The sequence below is a fragment of the Pieris napi genome, chromosome 16 (genome assembly GCF_905475465.1).
Source record: "Pieris napi chromosome 16, ilPieNapi1.2, whole genome shotgun sequence".
Taxonomy (NCBI): Eukaryota; Metazoa; Arthropoda; class Insecta; order Lepidoptera; family Pieridae; genus Pieris; species Pieris napi.
This window is the reverse complement of record NC_062249.1, coordinates 8409319-8429199: the sequence shown is the minus strand read 5'-3', so window position 1 is coordinate 8429199 and position 19881 is coordinate 8409319. Positions and strand designations below refer to the sequence as shown.

Genomic DNA, 19881 nt, shown 5'->3' with positions numbered 1-19881 from the left:
TCGATATCAGTATTAATTAGAGAAAATTAAATATCAATTTTTTTGTCTTATGTTTTCGCAGGTGATGTCAGATGCATCAACTGATATATATTATATATAAAATACTATTTCGTGCGATTAGTCATGTTTTGGGAAATGTCTTTAAACCATTACTTGCGTAATGATTATCGCCAAATTAAATATTCAACATTAAGATTATGTTATCATCAAATAATATCGTTGAAATTCATGATTATTTTCGTTATCATGTTTTTCGGATCCATCGCGACTTTTGGGTATTAAAATCTAACTGAACGAGTGTGTAGGGTGTAAATTGATGTAAGTCCCTTATGGCCCACGGCGCTGACTCCCTCAGACGAGACTGATTTGTTGTTCATGGATTATACACGGATTAGGATTACAAAATCTTCATATTTACAATTTCATATACAGAAACATTTGTTCATACATTATAGATTCCCACTGATTATATACAAATATACGACACGAAAAAGAAACCAAGACAAAATAATATTTACAACGAAACTATAACAAGGAATGAAATATAGCAATATAATAACAAAATAACGCACAAGTCTATATTATATTACCAGACATAAAGCAAGCGACTTTTTAAAGTCCCAACCCAGTAAATTGCTCTTTTATTTGACGCAGGCCTGGCATTAAATAGTTGCGCTCCCTCAAGCGTCTCTTTCCGTAGTTCAAAGTAGCGTCTCTTTCCGTAGTGGGCCAAAAAATAGTAAAATATAACTAGTGACCCGACTCCTAATGATTTTTCTTATGTATATAGTTAGATTAATATGGACACTGATGTGTAAAGCTTTATACAAGAGAACACAGACATGATATCTAAACAAATTTTGGTTTCCAAAGTTTCGATGTCAAGCCTTTCAAAATCTATGAATTCATGATTTGGCACTGCCTTGCGATTCTGTAACTCACTTTTCGAACTCACACAGCGGTCGCTCTCAAATCAGTCGTGAAGCAGTCATTTTATGATTTGGCATTCTGATAAGGTGGGAGCTTGTAGTTTATTGTTGGCTTTATCTTGAGTTTTAGGCATAAATGCTATTATACTTAGCTAAAGTTAACTCAACTATAAGAAACAATACTTTTTGGTATTTTTAGAAGTTAGTTGTATTAAAAAAACTCTTGAACTCAACCCCAGGTTCGCACGGGAAACCAGTCACGTGAACCTTGAAAAATTATTATTTAATTTACCTATAACTCATGAATCATTATAGATATTGGTGAAACATTAATAAATTCCGTGCAATAGATTTTGAATTTATCATGAACAGACAGACAGATAGACGCGGCGGGGGAATTCTTTTTATATAATATAAACAGTGTACTCGTATGTTTATTACATAAGTACATGCTGTTGCTGACTTTTTGTAGGCATTATCAGGGTTCTTAGTTTCTAGAACTCAATTATATATCTCTCATCGTTCATTTTCCAGTTTAATATATAGGCTATGAATTTATATTGGTAGAAGAATTAACGCAATCAGTTAAGTGGATCCAGAGTATACCTCCTAAAACCTCACAAACTTTACCTCTTTATAATATTATTAGTAGTAGATCTATGTAAAGATTTTTTCTATTATTTCAAATTCCGCATAATTTCGCTGGTTCCATATGTTTTAATCATAACAAAAGATACAAATAAAAGAATATATAATGAGGGCATTTCCAACGATAAAGTTGTTTAATCACTAATAGATTCGTATACTTTATCGGTAGTAATTTGACTTTGATCTCATTGATTTCAATCGCATTAAATTCCTATTTTGATCTATTATTATTAAGTAGCATATCATTCAAGGACACGAGAAAACATTAGATAAGCATGGCTATACATGAGTACAGTGGTGTAACTATACCATCTGGGGCCCGTGGCAAATCTTTTCTGGCAATTCTTTTGATGGGGCCCTACTTTAAACTGAAAAATTGTCCCTACTCGTACTACGTTGTATATGTCCCAGTAATGGCCATAGGCCTCCTCTCTTAGGCGAGAGGGAATGGTCTGTAGTCCCGACGTTAGCCCAATGCGTATTGGAGACTTCACATTCACCCATAGAACATACTATCACCGGGGCAGGGGCCCTATTGGGTCGGGGGCACGTGGCATTTAGCCAGCCCTGCCACCCTATTGTTACGGTTTCTAGGCTTAACACTAGACCAAAATCTTAATTGGAAACAACACATTTTAACGATATGCATGCGCCTCAATAAATTTGTTTTTGCTTTGAGTCGAACTCGCAAAGTGGCTTCAAAACACGCAGCAATTATTGCTTATCACGGCTATGTTTTGCGCTATGGTATCCTTTAATGGGGAAATTCGGGGTAGATGTGAGTAAATTTTTTATTACTCAGAAAAAATGTATTAGGGCTATCATGGGCGTTGGACCTCTTATAAGCTGTAGACCAATTTTTCACGAACTCGGTATTCTGACAGTACCAAGTTTGTATATTTTTGAAGCAGTTATGACTGTAAAGAAGCTTGTATATACCGAGGGATCCAACACGGCTGCGGATGACTGCATGTTGCACCGCGCAATATTCCAAAAATTGTTACGCCATGGCTATAAGAATATTTAATCACCTTCCTAGAAGTTATAGATCGCTGCCATGTAATGTTTTCAAAGGGAAGGTGATTAGGTTTTTAAAGTCAAGGTGCTTTTATAGCGTGAGCGAGTATTTAGACCATAAGCTTAACAATTATAAATGACTTAACTTCTTATTATGGGAGCGTTCAAGTATTACGTCACGCAATTTTTGGAGATTATTGACACCCCCCCCCCCCATGTAACGCGCCGTAACGTTTTTTATACCCAATAGTAAAACGTTTCGTGACCACCCAGTGACTCTTTATAGCTAAAAATTACCATTATGTGCTGTAAAGTATTGGATAGTCGAAAATAATATTAACAATAACGCGTAATTCAATCCCCGTCCCGCATCGTAACGTTTTACAAAAGGACCCCCCCTCGCAAAATTCGTAACGTAATACTTGAACGCTCCCTATGACATTATGTTAATGTTCTTATTATATAATATGACATTGCAAAAAATTTATATGACATTTGCATGCCTATTTATATATGGCTGATTGTGCGGATTTTTCTTGTTGTTTGATCTAATTGTATAAACGATTTATTATTATTTATTAATATTCCGTGTTTTATTAGCTTTGAATATTCTGAATCTTTCTTAATACAGAAGATAGGAGGGTTGTTCAATAAATATATAATGTATGTACCTATAATGCTATAGGGTTTCCATGCAACTAACAAAACAAAAATTCTGGCTGGCGTAGATATAATAACAATAACAAAAGCAATCAATTCTCTTTTGTTTTTTTTTTAAATAGAAGTCATTCGTGTCGGAAAGTGTTCCTAAAAATGGATTAAATTGAAGTTCGTGCGGCAATATAATATCTCTGCTTGAACATTTTTACTACGGATCTCGTCAATTAAGACTTCAGCAACATTGGGTTCATGGTCCTCTATATTCTACGATTGCGTGTTTGTGTGCCGAGTTCCAGCGGGAAAGAACTTCATTGACGACGACCTCCGCACGGAACACCCTGGGTAGTGACTGAACAAATGATTTAAAAAGTTGAAAACATTGTCTTGGCGGATCGTCCTGTTCAAGATGTTTGCCGGTATCTGTACCCAGGACAAATAAAAAAGTTTCCTGAGGAAATACGCAAACTACGGTGTGGCAAACTCATAAAATTGTTTTGTTTCACCAAGATAACACCCTCGCTGAAACTCGAATAAGAAACTGGCTTCAAAGTGATGGAACATTCTTCATATCCATCGGACCAATTTTTAATGGAACAGCAGTTTTAGAGAGAGAATTTTAGCTTTAGAAAAAAGATTATAAACCTAAAAGATGTCAATATAAAAAAATAGCATTTAACAAAAGATAATTACGTCATACTGATGATCTTTTTTTTTGAACATCGCTGCCTAGTATTCAATTTCAATTTCAATTTCAATTTCAAAGCCTTTATTTCTGCTAATACAAGAGTAAACTTTACAAAATATAAATACAAAGTATATAAAAAAGTTCTTTAAGATGGTTTAGTTGCACAGCTGTCCTCTTGTACAGCTTGCCTTTGTGGCACAAAGGCCTCCTCCAGCTGTTTCCAGTGCTTCCTATCCCTGGCAAGTCTTTGCCACAGAGGACCAGAGGCTTTTTTAAAGTCATCAGCCCACCGCGCACTTGGTCTTTCTCTCTTTCGCTTGGTGTTGTAGCGAGGTGTCCATTAGGTGACTTTTTTCGACCATTTCGCTCTCTGGCCTCTCCATCCATCCATCCATGGTCCATCTCCATTTAAGTCTTTTGGCTCTGGTCATTACATCTTCCCAGTTGGTGATCTTTCGAAGATCTACAGCTCTTTTCCTGTCATTCCGTGTAGTGTCCCTAGTATTAGCTTACTGTTAAATAATTTGTCAGGGATCAAGTTTCGGTGAAATACTTGTAAATATTTAAAAATTATAAATTCATAATGTAATCTATTACGTAGATCAAAGATTTCAGACTTATTCCAAGGTGTTTAAGCCGATACCGATAAAATTAATTATACCTACAGAACATCAGCTGTAATATCTTCTTAATATATATATGTAAATTACGTGTCACGTTGTTTGTCCGCGATGGACTACTAAACTACCGAACCGATATCAATCAAATTTACACACAGTGTGCAGTTTGATCTAACTTAAAAGATAGGATTAGAGCTTACATCTCAATTTATACCCGCAATATTATTTTATTGCAAATATTTGTTTATGATTTTATTCAATTCTAACAGATGGCGCTGTGTTAAAAGTACCAACGTTTCACATAAGCTATCTACCTTTCACATAAGTTCTACCGTTTCCCTTGAATAGTTTACTACTATCTAATATAACAAAAACCTTAGCCACAGCAACGCTTGGCCGAGTCTGCTAGTTATCTATAAAATTTAATTTGATATGCTCAGTCACATTCTAAGTAATTATCACCATGATAATTATCGCTAAATTGAATATTAAATAGTAGGTATGTGTTATCAAGTAATCTTTCCTATAATCTTATTTTATATATTATTTGACGAAATTTATTATATTATGTTATCATGTCTTTAAACCATTACCTGCATGATAATTATCGTAAATTGGATAACGCTACGTGTTATCAAATAATCTTTTATATATTATTACTTTTATCTTTTCCTTTATTCTTTAAAATCGTAATTAATTTCATGTAATGAGTCATCTGTTCGCTTATCCCCATGCTGGATGTTAATCTAAAGGATGCTTGGGGATCACTTTATCCCTACGACGCCTACGCCTGATTAGATTGTCTTTGTATTTGGAGAATTAACTAATAAGAAAATTTATATTCACAATTGATAATCGAACTAACTTGGTTTTTTCTAAAAACATGATGGATATGAACAGTTCCATAAAGCTTTTATTTTGGTTCTTCAATTTCGTTATATTTTAGGTCATTACATTATTGAATTATTTGAATCAAATTTTCGTTTATGGATAAATGAAACTACATTAGTAAAACGCCACGCGACGCAACGTGTCGAAACCCGATGTGCATCGTGCACATTACCAACACGCGACAAACACGCTTGCAAATTCAGAAGTCATTTAGCTGACAATAGTGAAGGTATAGTCGTGTGCTAATTGTGCTATGGATTTAATAAATAACGAATCAGATGAAGATTTTGAAGAAGATTTGATGCATGCTTTGGGTACATATCTGATACTATATATGGCCAAAATTTTCATTAAATGCTTTCAAACTGTACTTTTCAATCTGCAACTGTTCAGCTTCTACTTCTATTTCTGTATTTTATTCTTCTGATGTCATAATGTGTCAGCTAAATTAGCTAAATTAATTCTGAATTTGCAAGCGTGTCATGGTGTCGCGTGTTGGTAATGTGCACGATGCACATCGGGTGTCGACACGTTGCGTCGCTTGGCGTTTTAATAATGTGTTTTCGCCTTAAGAGTCATACCTTGGTGGGAACTGTATATGAAGATTTTGGGTTCACAAAATTCGTTAATTAGAGGTATTTTTACGTTTCCTTGATAGCTGAAAATTCGGTATGTAAAGAGATATTTTACCTTCACTCTTATGGAAAATTCAAGGGGATTACGAAATTTTTTTAAATCGTGGAAGTCGTTATATTGAGGTACGTTATATTAAGGTTGTACTGTAGTTCACTTTAAATAAATTTTATTTACAAAGAAAATATTTACACAGCTTTATATAAACTTAATAATTAATATATAATATTTGTCTTAAACCTATGAAACTTACGTGTACGGTAGGTATATAAAAAATACATTTCTATAAGATTATACAAAATCCTGATCATACAAATGTGTTGTGAGAAACTTTTAATTTAATGTCAAACAATTCATAAAAATAATAAAACTTTTGATGAGAAAGCAATTACTTTAAATTTGATTACAAAATCTGCTTTGATTAAAGTCGAGTAGTATCAGTATCACTATGAGATCAGAATGCAAAACTTCATAAGATCGGAAGCAACCTTTTAAATAATGGAGTAAAAAGATTGATCACGGACCCTCCTACATATTAACTAAATAATTGTAAATTTCATGACCTCTTGTAGCCTCCCCATAAACTCAGAAACAAGTGTTTTAGAAATGAAGTATTTTGTAGCAGTCTTGCGTCCTCAGCGTCATTTTTAAATGCTTTCCATTCCCGATGTATAGCTGCGCCTCTCGGTCCCCAAGTACTTTTTGAGCGGAATGCCTTCTTTATAGTCTAAAATATAATTAGATTATTAATAAACCAAAAAGTAAGTCGTACTGTTAAACTAAAAATAATGTATTATTATACAAATCGATGATTTAGTCAAATATTGATCGATATTTTGTGTAAAGCCTCAATTTTTTCTAATACTTGGATTTAATTTAATTATGTATCTGCTAAAGATTTTTCAAATGCAACATTCTACCACACACAGCACACACAGCCCACAGTATGTATACTTTGGGTTTTATTGTAGATGTAGGAAGTACTGTTCCATTCTTTACCCTCCCTTGAGCACACTGGTTTGCTATGGGCTTAGACAGCAGCCCTGCGATTCTATAATAGTGTATCTTTCAAAAGTTATTTTTTATTATCACTTAATTACATTTTATTGTTTTAATTACAGTTTATTTTTAATATCTAACAAACAAAAATCAAAATCAGGAAACTAACCGTAATTATTTCACCAGTGTTGTACTTGAACAAGGCGACGACAATACAACCTAGTACGAAGAATATTCCAGCAGCTAGCAACAAGTAGCCGGCAACTGTAATAAATATTAGCAAATAGATAGCAAATAGATTAGACATTAACAAATAACGGGAATGCTATACATTCTAAATTATATAATTCAAAATGACATACATATATATATTCTCGCGGTGCACAGAACAGCCTTGCGATTCTGTAACTCACTTTTCAACTTTCACAGCGGTTTCCGCAGCGGCGGTCGTGCTCAAATCAGTCGTGAAGCTGTCATATTATGATTTGGCATTCTGATAAGGAGGGAGCTTGTAGTTTATTGTTTATTAGAATGCCACTGTGAAAACAGCTGTGTGAGATCGAAAAGTGAGTTACAGAATCGCAAGGCAGATAGGCCCTATCTGTTCTTTTCATCGCCTGACATGTAAACAATTCTAACGAATACCATTTTGAAATAAAATTTTAGTAAATTAAAATTAAGGTAAATAAATTTATTACTCACCATGCGCAGATGTAGGATAGTAATAAAATCCGCCAAAGCGGAGTGCTTCAACTGTCACAAGAGCGTATATGAAGACGACGATCATAACAGCTGGTGTGATGAGACCCCAGCAGAAACGCCAGTATATTGAAGATCTCTTGCCTGACATAAACTCTATATCCAGACATAGGTTTTCTAACCCTAAAAAAACAATTGTTGATAGTATTATACTACAGACAGTATTCTGACTCATGAAATCTTAATTCTTTAATGTTATTTATGCAGTTCTGGGATTTTTTCTTTCTCTTGGAAACGATTATTTTAATATATTTTTAATTCTTATTGGTATGCTATTATAAATATTTTTTATGTTATTAAACTAATGTTACCCTATGAAGTTTTAAACCATTTGATTTAAATTTTGTATCAAAAAGACAAGAAAAATCCCTTTGAAATAATTGCACACGCAAAGAGATTAAATTAAAGTCAAGTACGTTACAATCTCGCGTCAGGAACGATATATGAAGATAACACTGACAGATGTAAAGTGTGATCATTAAATTGGTCCTAAATTATTAAAAAACGGCTTGGAAATTTACAGTTAATCCGAAAATTAAAAAAAATCTAAGTAAAAAACTTAACTATTGTTTTAAAAAAAACTGATACTATTACCGTATATCCAAAATACGCCGACAGCTTCCACAATACCACAGAATAGAATCAAGAACGTGCCACCGTAATGATCCACCAGCTCCAAAAGGAACTGACCACCCTGAAATCAAAGTCGAATTAAATATAGTCGTTTTAGCCTTAGAGGTGTCTGCACATTAAACACGTTGATTTTATCGATTGCGACAGATTTGCTTTAATAATTTTGGCAGGTTATACGAGTAGATGAAACAAATGAGTACTATTTATAAGTATAGTATATATTTGGCCTAATAATGTATTGATATAATTTAAACAAAATCAATAAAATAGAATAAGAATGCCTAGCTGTTTAATCAACTGGCTGAATATCTTTCAGAAAACTAGTTAAACGGCGCTGCTTAGTTAAAAGGCTAGACTGCTTATTGAACGGCGTATTAAGCTAGTTGCCTGCGACACATATATCCCAATCAGTTGATGTTTCAAAGAAATTGAATTATCAATTTTGCGATGCCGGCCACGCTCATCTGGAGTACATAGAGTATTATGGACCTTTACTTACTGGAGTTGTATAAATAAGGCCGACAGCGAAACCACCAGTGCACGATATAGCTGACATATATACAACGGGTACACGGGGAAAGGCGTCCATCAATAATGTATTAATAACTGATAGGAGAGCTACAGCTGATCCCACTCCAAGAACGGTCATCATAAGGAAAAATAGTACCGAGAATAACTGAAAATAAAAATATTAACGTTGAGAATTTTTTTTTACGAGAGTTATGTTATATATGTCACCGTAAAATTGTAAACACTGTTGGATTGTAATCTATCTCGCGAGATTGTGAACTGTCGAAAGATTGTGAACTCAACGTACTGCTTACAATTTAACGTATTATTATTCGGTAGATTGTAATCTATTGAAGTGAAACCGTCAAATTACAATCTTAAAATTTTCAAATTGTTAACTGTCCGAAGGATACCAATGGCGCTACAACCCATTTAGGTCTGAGCTTCAGATTTTTGTATATCTTCCATAATCATTTCTATTAGGCAAGTAGATGATTAACCTTCTGTGCCTGACACACACAATGGACTTTCTAAGGCATGCCAGTATCCTTACGATGTTTTCCTTCACCGTACGAGCGAGTGTTAAATGCGCACATAGATAAAAAGTCCATTAGTGCACAGCCGGGGATCGGACCTACGACCACACATCGCACGTTGAAACCACTAAGCCAACACTGTACTGCTGCCGATTTATGTTATAAAGTGTATAATACTAGTAACATTTATATTACCTGCGGCTGAAATGTCTTGGTAATAGCATCAGGATATGAGACGAATGCGAGACCAGTACCTCCAGAACCGATAACTTCACCAACATCTTTATCAAGGACGTAAGCCAAGTTGCCCAGAATACCAAAAATTGTAATACCTGACAGTAGACTTGTAAACGTATCTAACGTTGTCACTATCATGGCATCCCTAAAAATAAACCCGGTTAATAAACAAATAGGTAAATAATGAAAACTAGCAAAATTTTTTGCATGTTTTTTTTTTATTTTTTTTATATAGAACGGGGGGCAAACGGGCAGGAGGCTCACCTGATGTAAAGTGATACCGCCGCCCATGGACACTCTCAATGCCAGAGGGCTCGCGAGTGCGTTGCCGGCCTTTTAAGAATTGGTACGCTCTTTTCTTGAAGGACCCTAAGTCGAATTGGTTCGGAAATACTTCAGTGGGCAGCTGGTTCCACATAGTGGTGGTGCGCGGCAAAAACTGCCTTGAAAAACGCTCAGTTGTGGAACGGCGGACGTCGAGGTGATACGGGTGGAATTTCGTATTCTGTCTTGACGTCCGATGATGAAATTCAGCTGCAGGTATTAATCCGAACAACTCCTCTGAACACTCTCCATGGTAAATGCGGTAGAAGATGCAGAGTGACCCCACATCTCTACGCAACGCCAAAGGATCAAGCCGCTCGGAGAGGTGAGAGCAGTACTCCATGTGGGGCCAAATTACAATTTTTATTACTTACAATATTTTAATAAATTCAAATCTGCGTAAATATGTACTCTCAAAGTTACTTTGTATTTTTAAATTATATAATATTTTATCACCTGACTTTTAAGCTGAAGCTCTCTAAGAAAAATAAAGTATTAAAGCATCAGCCTTGCGATTCTGTAACTCACTTTTCGAACTCACACAGCGGTTTTCGCAGCAGCGGTCGCTCTCAAATCAGTCGTGAAGCAGTCATTTTATAATTTGGCATTCTGATAAGGAGGGAGCTTGTAGTTTATTGTTTCGTAAAGTGTTGTAATCGCAAGGCAGTACTTTACTAAATATGTGGCGTTGTACTGTCATGGCCGTAATTATAGCGTAATTATAGCTATAATTATAACTAACCTAACCTAATAAAATGTTTTCTTTATTTGTGATGATTCTTTTACTAATAAATCTTCTATGTCTAATAATTTCTCCTACTACTGACCTGTATATATTTTGCCTGAAGTTGTTATAAGATGAGAACATAATGATGGTTCCAGTGCATACGGAGAGAGAAAAGAAGACTTGAGTTACGGCGGCGTACCATACCTGAAAATGGATTTCAAGATTTTAATTTTAGTTTTAAATGTAAAACTAAAATTATTACATAACATTTAAATCATAGTTTGGTTACAAAGCTGTTTTCTAATGTAACATATTATGATTTTGTCATGTTATACTGTAAAATAAATAAATTTAAAAAAAAATCTTTAACATAAACGCGAATATTATTAACATAACTTGACTTGTAAAGTCCTTTTCTCCGTTCCTGTAAGCGAAATTGCCTCAGTTACCAGATATACTTGTATTACTATTTGACATTATGATTAATAAAATTCTTGCCATCTATTGGCGCGAATTTATTTGAGATTTTCTGGTGGATATTTACTAAAACGTTTAATCGTATGCCCAGTGTGTGAGTTTTTAGTATGTCTTAGCTAACATACCGAGAACTTTTGTATCATCCTTAATATTTTAAAAATACAAAACAGACTAATTTTTTCCTATATTATTTTTTATAATTCATTTTTCGCATTAATACAATTTTAGATAATAAAAAAATATAATATTACTTTCCGACTACATTTTCCTATAAGAATGAACAGTATTGTATATTACTTTCAAAGCGAGATGTCAATATTACGTAATATGATTATTATTAAAACAATTCTAAAAGACTAGATCACGCCTTGTCACCTATATTTTATGTAAATATCTTTATATATATATATTGTGTTAATATGCTTTAGTCTTTATTTACGTTAGTTATTTATATCTATTAGATATATGTGAAATAAGTATGTTCCACATATATCTTCAGAATTCACTTTTCAAAGCCATATATTAAAATTTCTAATTTGATATCTAAGTCCTAATTAGTTGGCGACTGATATAAGAAAACAGAGCAAATTATGTCTTGTGGATTTTTTTTAAATATATAACTTAATTTAACGTCTTAATTATTGACTCTAAGCACGGGAAAATAGATGTACGGAAAAAATATAAGGTTGTCCTTGTTCGTGTGCGTTGTAACCACTTAAATTCCATGGGATTGGTACATTATTGCCAATAAATATATCCATGTTAAATTCTATTCAGACACGTTATAGAATTGAGTAACAAATTATTATACCTGCTATCATATTCATACATCATTGGTTGTGTACATGAATAGATTCTCACCTTGAGTTCTAAAATTTTATCCCATTGCGGTGTTATAAAGAACAGTATTCCGTCGCCTGCTCCGGGTAGTATAACAGTGCTGAAAATTGAATTAAATATTTATGATATGGAATGAGGTTCTTGACAGCCTCAATGTATGTAAAATAATACGAAAAAATCTTTCCAAAGATATTCATAGTGAATGTTCAGTTGCAGAGGTTTACGAATGGTAAATACTAGCACGTCCCGATGCTATAATTTACCATTCCACGAAATGAGACGATTCTTCAAGAGTCAACGTTAATTATATTGCCGTAATCATTATTGGTTAGTTATGCGGTTTAAGTTGATATAATAATATATTTACGTTCGACAACAAAAGCACGTGGTTTCTATTCGTACTGATGTTAGTCCCACAATATGTTACCCTGTGTTGTGGGTTACTCACTCTTCTGTGGTACATATTTAAAGGTCATAAACGGTAATTAGAAAATTTATTATAATTCTGTACTTACGTTATCATTAAAATTATCATGACAACGTAGGGGAACAACGCGAGGAAGTAAGCAGCTTTTCCAGAACTTTTCACTCCTCTTGATACGATAAGGAAAATTATAAACCACGATGCCAGCAGACATAACACCAGATACCAAATCGGCATACCTGTAATTAATGGCCATGATATAAATAAAAGGTCACATGATAGATGAATTGTGTTTTGTATTGTAACTAATGCGTAATACATTTTCATGAAAAAAGGCCAAATGTGTGTAGCCAGGGGTTTTCAAAACATGTTTTTTTATTTATTTATTTTAAAGAATAATACAATCTAAATCATGGTATAATACATTTGAACACCACTATGGTATGTATTAATGTAACAATAGCCGTCTTGTCAGGAGCGCGACAAATTCATATAAAAATAATTCTTTAACTTGTTTTTTAACGAGCCGTTCTTGTGATACAGTTCGGGTCTGTACTACTCGTTTTTTTATGTCCAAAAAGTTCAAACAGTGCAACTGTTTTCTTTATTAGAATAAGGGGGTAGGTTTACATTGTATAATTATATTTATAAAAGGAAATAAACGCGACTCAATGCTTTCACAATAATGATAGTGATTAGATTTACATTAAAGTTTTTTATGTACTTACCAATTCCATTATCAATGTCGTCGCTTCTTTGCAAAACAGTTTTTCTGTAACGAAAATTTTTTTTTAGATATAATTTGTATAAAATTTTAGATTTCTACTTATCGTAATTAATTACTATTATTGTAAAGATTAGATTATATGTAATCATCCGGATCTGGCTCCGAAATCTTTTTTCACACGCTACTAGTAGCGTTCTATTTCTTCAATTTCTTTTAGCGGTAATAATAGATGGGGTAAGGAATATTTTTGTATTTGTTTCATTGTTTAGCCGAGAAGGTATGATATGTTTCCTTACAATGTTTTCCTTCACCATTTGAGCAAGTGTTAAGTGCACATATAGAAGGAATAATTCCTTTGTGCACAGCCAGGATTTGAAGGCGTTGCGTTTGAAGAAAATCTCAGAGTTGAAAATGTAGGGTAGGTAAGAATAAGTGAATAGGTACAAGTCTGGAAAAAACTATTGGTTTTAGTTTTACATGATCCAGTAGAGTACAGAATAGGTGGGTAGGGTCTAAGCTAACCTAACCTATCCAGACTGCGCGAAATATGACTCCAGTAAAATCCACTTTTATAAAACCTAAGGGTAACGTTCGCCTTAAGTTAGAATAAATCATCACTTACACAAAATACAATTCAGCACTGCTTGTTCCATTTTCCGTGCTATTGAGATTTTCAGTTTGTCCCGAAGGAACACAGTTATCCCACTCTGGCTGGCAGACAGCCCAAGGTAATGTTGACGTGAAACTCATTGACAGGTAATACAGGCAAAGCCCTACGATAAGCACGTAGTATGATAGAATACAACTAGTTCCAAGTGCCTGCGCATATCCAGTACCTGGAATATATAATATTGTTAATATTATGTAACACTAAATACACTCTATACGACTAGTAGTCGAGTAGAGTTGACGTTTTTGGGTCTACAGCATTCCAAAAATTCGTTATTCTGCTATTACTTTTATAAGCATGATCTTCTATATTATTATTTCCGGTTTATGATATCTAGATAGAACTACCAAATTATTTAGCTAAAGCTAAAACTGCTATGTCAAGTGTATTAAAAATAATGTAACAATACCTTTCATTGCTGGTGACAACGACCAAACTTTAACAGAGTTTCTAGAGCTGAATTGCCCCAAAACACATTCCAGATAGTACATAGGTTTTCCAATAAGAAATAGGACAATAATATAAGGGATCAGGAAAGCTCCACCGCCATTTTGGTACGCGATAAAGGGGAATCGCCAAACGTTGCCAAGTCCCACGGAGGTGGCAATACAGGACATGAGGAACTCAATTTGGTTTCCCCAAGCTGCCCGCTCGGGTTCATCGTCCTCGACGTCTTTAACCTGGCACAATAGATATGTAACTTATTAAATTAAGTTCTGTTATCCTAAGTAATCCGATTATACGAAAATTTTCGACCCGTATTCATTGTTGCGCAAACTTATACTATAAAAATAAAAGATTTATATTTTTGTATCTTAGAAAAAAATCAAAAGGTATTGGACCAATTTAACATTTCTTTTACATTAATTTCTGAATAAAATATGCTATAGTCAATAAGAAAAGCCTGTGTCAGCAGCGAATTTCAGGCGCGCAGAATCTTATCGTATATTGCAGGAATTGTTTTTAAATTTTTGAAGTTATTCTTTTGAGCCGTTAGGAGAAAATTATGAGAGTAAATTTTTACTCTGTGCGCCACAAAAAACCGACACCCTGATGTTAGAATAGTCAACATTTTAATATAAAAAATTACCATTTTTTTGTGATATTTAAACAAACTGTTTTAACTAGATAATGTGTTATAGTAAAACTTTCAATGTATTAAAACCTGTTTTCTATTGTTAGTGTCGTTTTTTCTACAAACGTAGAATATAGCGAAAGATAATTTTTTTTAAAAGATTTTTATCTTGTGACGACAAAGAAGTACACACACACATGGTTGTTATTACGTTGTATACGCTTGTTTATGTTATGCATATCGACGTTATATATCTAATACGCATATCTTTCAGTAATAATTCCTTGGAAATGAATAGATATTATATATATTAACCTCGATTGAGTATTACTAAAATGATATTGAATTATGATATACGTTCTTAAAAACGTTATCGTATTTTTATATTTTTGTTACATAAAAATTTGTCCTATGTATAATTTCAAAAGCAAATATTTTACTATATATAAGTCTGAATTACCACGTTTCATTCATTCATTCGAGGTTAGGGGGATGTTTTTAACGTTTAAGTATAGGTAATCCGAAAATCTCTTAGATGGGGAGTTTTAACGAAAGTTGTAGATGTAACGTGGGGATGAAACTGATCAGAAACTTGGGACGTTTTAAAGAGTAGTTGATTTATCTTTAAATCTTTTGTGTATAGTTAACTTTCTATATTCCCGGGAAGTATTTGCTCCAATACCATAATATGAGCACAGATATTCCATACATTTACTATCACAGCAATGACGTGAAACTATTTTGTTACATAACTTCGGTTTTACGTATTGTTTGTACTAAACAATGTTCTAGAAACGTTGACGATTTTGACAAAAGGTAAACTATACAAGGAAATATAGGCCTTGTAATAAGGGAGCCGTAGAATTTGCACCTTCTGTAAAATATCTCTCGGCCTCTAGGATATATTCTAATATAGCCAGTGCCAGTGCACAGTGGGCCGAACGCGATGGCTGGCCATGCGTCATACTCGTGAACGGGTGCTACTTGTGGTCCTACTTGAATTAGTGTATGGAGTGATGTTAGTTATTTCGACTATGTATTTGCGTGTTGTTCCTACGAGAATGTAAGTGCGTGCTCCTATTTCACCATGCCTCCTGGTGATACAGGACAAATCTTGTTTTTAGTTTATTTATTATTATTTATTACTTAAGATGTCATGTGGAACATGGTGTAATAGTTGCAGCTCCTTACAAACGATTAAAAAGAATGGCGGAGAGTTTATTGCCAGTTATTCTCTTCCGTTCAACGCCCTTGATTTGAGAACTGGCAGTAAATGTAAAATTAGAAGAATTTCATATATATATTTGATGTTTATAAGTGTACATTGTGTCTCCTATATGAATAAATGATTTTGACTTTAACTTTGATATGTAATATATTTGGTAGATATAAAATTAAGAACACATTGTGAATATTTAAAGACATCACTGTGTCATGAGACTAGGTTAGACTAGATAGATTCTACCGTGGTACATATATAACAAATGTTTAAAACTTAATTTATTTTGTACAGAAAAAGATCACACAAATAAAATGAAAAATAAAATAAATAAAAGTTAATGAAATGTATGTTTTATTCACACGTGAATGACCCCTGGGATAAAAGGCAAAACAAAAACAATTTTATAAATCCATTTTATAGGATTATAGGATTACATCACGTAATTATTGTTTGTCATGTTTATTTATTAACAAAATGCCTCGAAACTGATAAGGACTCAAACGTGCTGTGTGTATCAAATAACATTCAACGCTTATTCAATGCACACAGCTTTTATGAATAGGGGTTAATTTTCAGAATAGTTTCAGTGGGGAGTAGCTACGAACTTTAGGGGACTCTTTAACGTTACCTTTTAGCACAGCCCAAAAAAACTGGTAAAAACGAGACTTAATACGACGATATTTTTATTTCATTTTTTATACGACTGTATGAAATAATAAAGTCATAAAATTTAAAAATTTATGCGTGCCTCACCTTATCTTGTTCTTTATTGGGTGGGTCATTTCCTGCTTTGCTAAAGCTATCATTATCAAATCCAACCTTACTCGATGCCATCTGAAAACATAAATTTTTTTATTAATATGTGTATGTGTTTCTGTTTTATGACTCACAGCATATTATGCCAAAACTTTGAAACAAATGACCATATGAATAAAATGCACATCTATTGATTTAAAATTCGTCTTTTAATTGAAATTTTAATATTGTCAGCCTAAAAATGTATCATATTCTTTTAATATAAATATAATGTTATTAATAGACTTGTGTCAAACTACTAAAAATCGCGTAATTTTATTTGCGTAAATCCTGTTTCTTGCTGAATTACTCTGTTAAGATATACTGGGAAGAGGCCTGGACGCATCAAAATACCAATTATAAGGAATGTGATTTGTTTTATGATGCTTTCTAAATATAATTCTCATATTTTTTTTATTAGAACAAAAGATAAATTTTATTATCCCTGAATTTTATTATTTAAATATTAAGATATAAAATTAGCACGTGATGCCCACCTAAACTTGATAAAACGTGATAAAACTTTCAATTACACAGTATAACTAAAGGTTATGAGAAATTTCTTAACTAAAACTACTTTATTTCAAATTACGTTAATTTATTTCTAACATGACATTTTCGTCTGATAGTGTTCTTTGAATATTTAATATGTATTCTAAACTAGAGGTGAAATGTTGAAACCCTTTAAAGTTATAGCTTACGTATTAGTTTTACAAATATGTTTTAATAATTTAAATTAATTAACGTAAAATATACAAAACTATACACAACTTGCATGGATTTGTTTGTAAAATTAATGTGTATTAAATATAAACAAAATTATTTTTTTAATCTAACAGGCATCTTTTAGCGCATGCGTCGAAAATTCCTCAAATCTAATCTACAATTGTTTATTATATAAAATCCATTATTATCAGAATTTGTAATTTTTATCCCCGATAAGCAAATAACCGTTACATTACATACAACAATGTCATTTATGACGTTTTTATCAGATATAAAAATTAATTTATTTTCAAACGATGTATGTAAACTTCTGTGTGTGTTTGTAATTAAACTCCTAAACGGCTGGACTGATTTTGTTATATTTTTGTGATTGTCCAAGTGCATTCGAGAATGGTTTAGCTTTATAAATAGTTGATTTTTAAAAGTTTGAATTTGTATTTAAGACGCGTGTAGAGGACGTCTGTCGGGTATGTTGGTAGTTTTATAGTTTAAAATATAGTCTGTTGTAAATTCCAGGTTATATTTTGGAAAATAAGTTCTATAGATATCGTATTACGCCTTAATATATATATTTTATCGATTATCTACGAACGGCGTAGAACCCTAACCATACTTCTTTTCCAAAAAGTGTGTCAGTGTTATATCAATCAACTTGGGTCTTATTATACGGTTATAATTTTGAAATTCCTTTGCTACTATTACTTTTCCTTTGGATAACGTAATTCAAAAGTTTTTTATGAATCTAAAATTATAAAAGTTTTAACGTTCTGTAATAACATTTCTAAACAAAGCATTAGCCCATTGTACGATGAACGCTTTGTTATATGGTTAAACGCTAATTATTCTGTGACACGGCGTGGTTTAGAATTATGTGGCTCGTATATTACGTGACATTAAATATAACAAATATATGAAATTCTACAGTCACTCTTATTTGTTCCAAGAAGTTATTCGCGAAATCGGAAAAACTTCATATTACCCAAATCATAATATAAACTAGTCACTTACTAACACAATATCACACACTTTCGACTTTTGTCTAAAAAATCAAATAAACAACCAATTTCTGAATGAAACGAATTTAAAAATTAATAACAATTAGCACCATTGTCTTACCATTTATTTTTCACGTATTCTTATTTATATATTTGTGTATGGCGGTTGACGGTACGACACACTAAATGAAAGCGTTATATTTTGTCCTTATATAATTAGACTTCAGTTATCTATATGTGACGGAGCATATCGACGGAGCTCTTCATGGTAAGGGAAAGACATCCTATGAGAAATCACCGTACCACTACACAACTGTAATACACTCGCGAGCCAATTGCCTTGTATGTGACTAAGGAAGGTTGTTACTAAACATCAAACAAGCCGGCGTCTTTTTACATTAAGTAACTTAACACTTGCCTTGCATTGTAATACTCCAGTGATTAACATAGTCTATAAATAACATGGAAATTAGAAGGAAAAAGTGAAGAACTATATTTTTGAAATAGCTCACCAGTTTTAATAAATTAACTACAATTAAGATAACATAGATTCAGTTGCAATGCGGTATTTTGTAGAATATATGTAATACTTAGAAAATATTAACACAAAGTGAATTTAATGATTCAAAAGTCGTGTATTCAACATCTTGTAACATTAATTTTATACTTTGTTTTGTAACTAAAAAAATGTTTGTGGATTATATAGACAGATAGTTTTATTTATTAGGATCTCGCTCTTGGCCTTAAGGGCCTTTACAGCTCAGCTCGGCAGTTTTGACGAGCATAGCTAGATAGATAGGTCTGATGAAAAATATATTATACTTATATAATTTTTTTCTTAAAAAAAGCGAAGGTAAAAATCAAATTAATGTGAAAAGAAGTTCTCGGAGGGAATCAAATTAAAAACATAAAGCGGTTTAGAGAATACTACTGCTAAACTGCTTTTACCGCCCATCTACATCTTTTATTTTTTGTCCCATTGTGTGAAATAAATAAAGTGTTATTATTATGTACCAAGTTTTAACGATGTAGTTTTTATAGCGAAATAAAGGCTGTGACGAAACTAAAATGTTTTCTTTTTTGCCATTTAGGAACGGAACTATGAATAATTTAAGTTTATTG

General features: G+C 32.9%; 1 protein-coding gene across 1 annotated transcript; it reads right to left on the bottom strand.

Annotated features, from left to right (window-relative positions):
- Positions 1-6235: 6235 nt before the first annotated feature.
- On the bottom strand, positions 6236-19056 carry LOC125057509 (sodium-dependent nutrient amino acid transporter 1-like). Its single transcript, XM_047661239.1, has 14 exons — positions 18881-19056; positions 16997-17077; positions 14356-14626; positions 13899-14112; positions 13278-13321; positions 12641-12788; positions 12147-12225; positions 10909-11012; positions 9716-9902; positions 8974-9150; positions 8436-8535; positions 7785-7964; positions 7252-7346; positions 6236-6810 (listed from the first exon to the last, which is right to left on the bottom strand). Exons 1-14 carry the CDS (start codon positions 18881-18883, stop codon positions 6640-6642), a joined length of 1854 nt encoding a protein of 617 aa, XP_047517195.1. The 5' UTR covers positions 18884-19056; the 3' UTR covers positions 6236-6639.
- Between the last annotated feature and the right edge of the window lie 825 nt (positions 19057-19881).

Excerpts from the sequence above, each read along its gene's own strand:
- LOC125057509 (XM_047661239.1), bottom strand. Across the intron at positions 11,013-12,146 it reads ATAAAATTTTAGAACTCAAG|GTATGGTACGCCGCCGTAAC; the intron begins GTGAGAATCTAT and ends ATCCATTTTCAG. Across the intron at positions 6,811-7,251 it reads ACACTGGTGAAATAATTACG|ACTATAAAGAAGGCATTCCG; the intron begins GTTAGTTTCCTG and ends ATTATATTTTAG.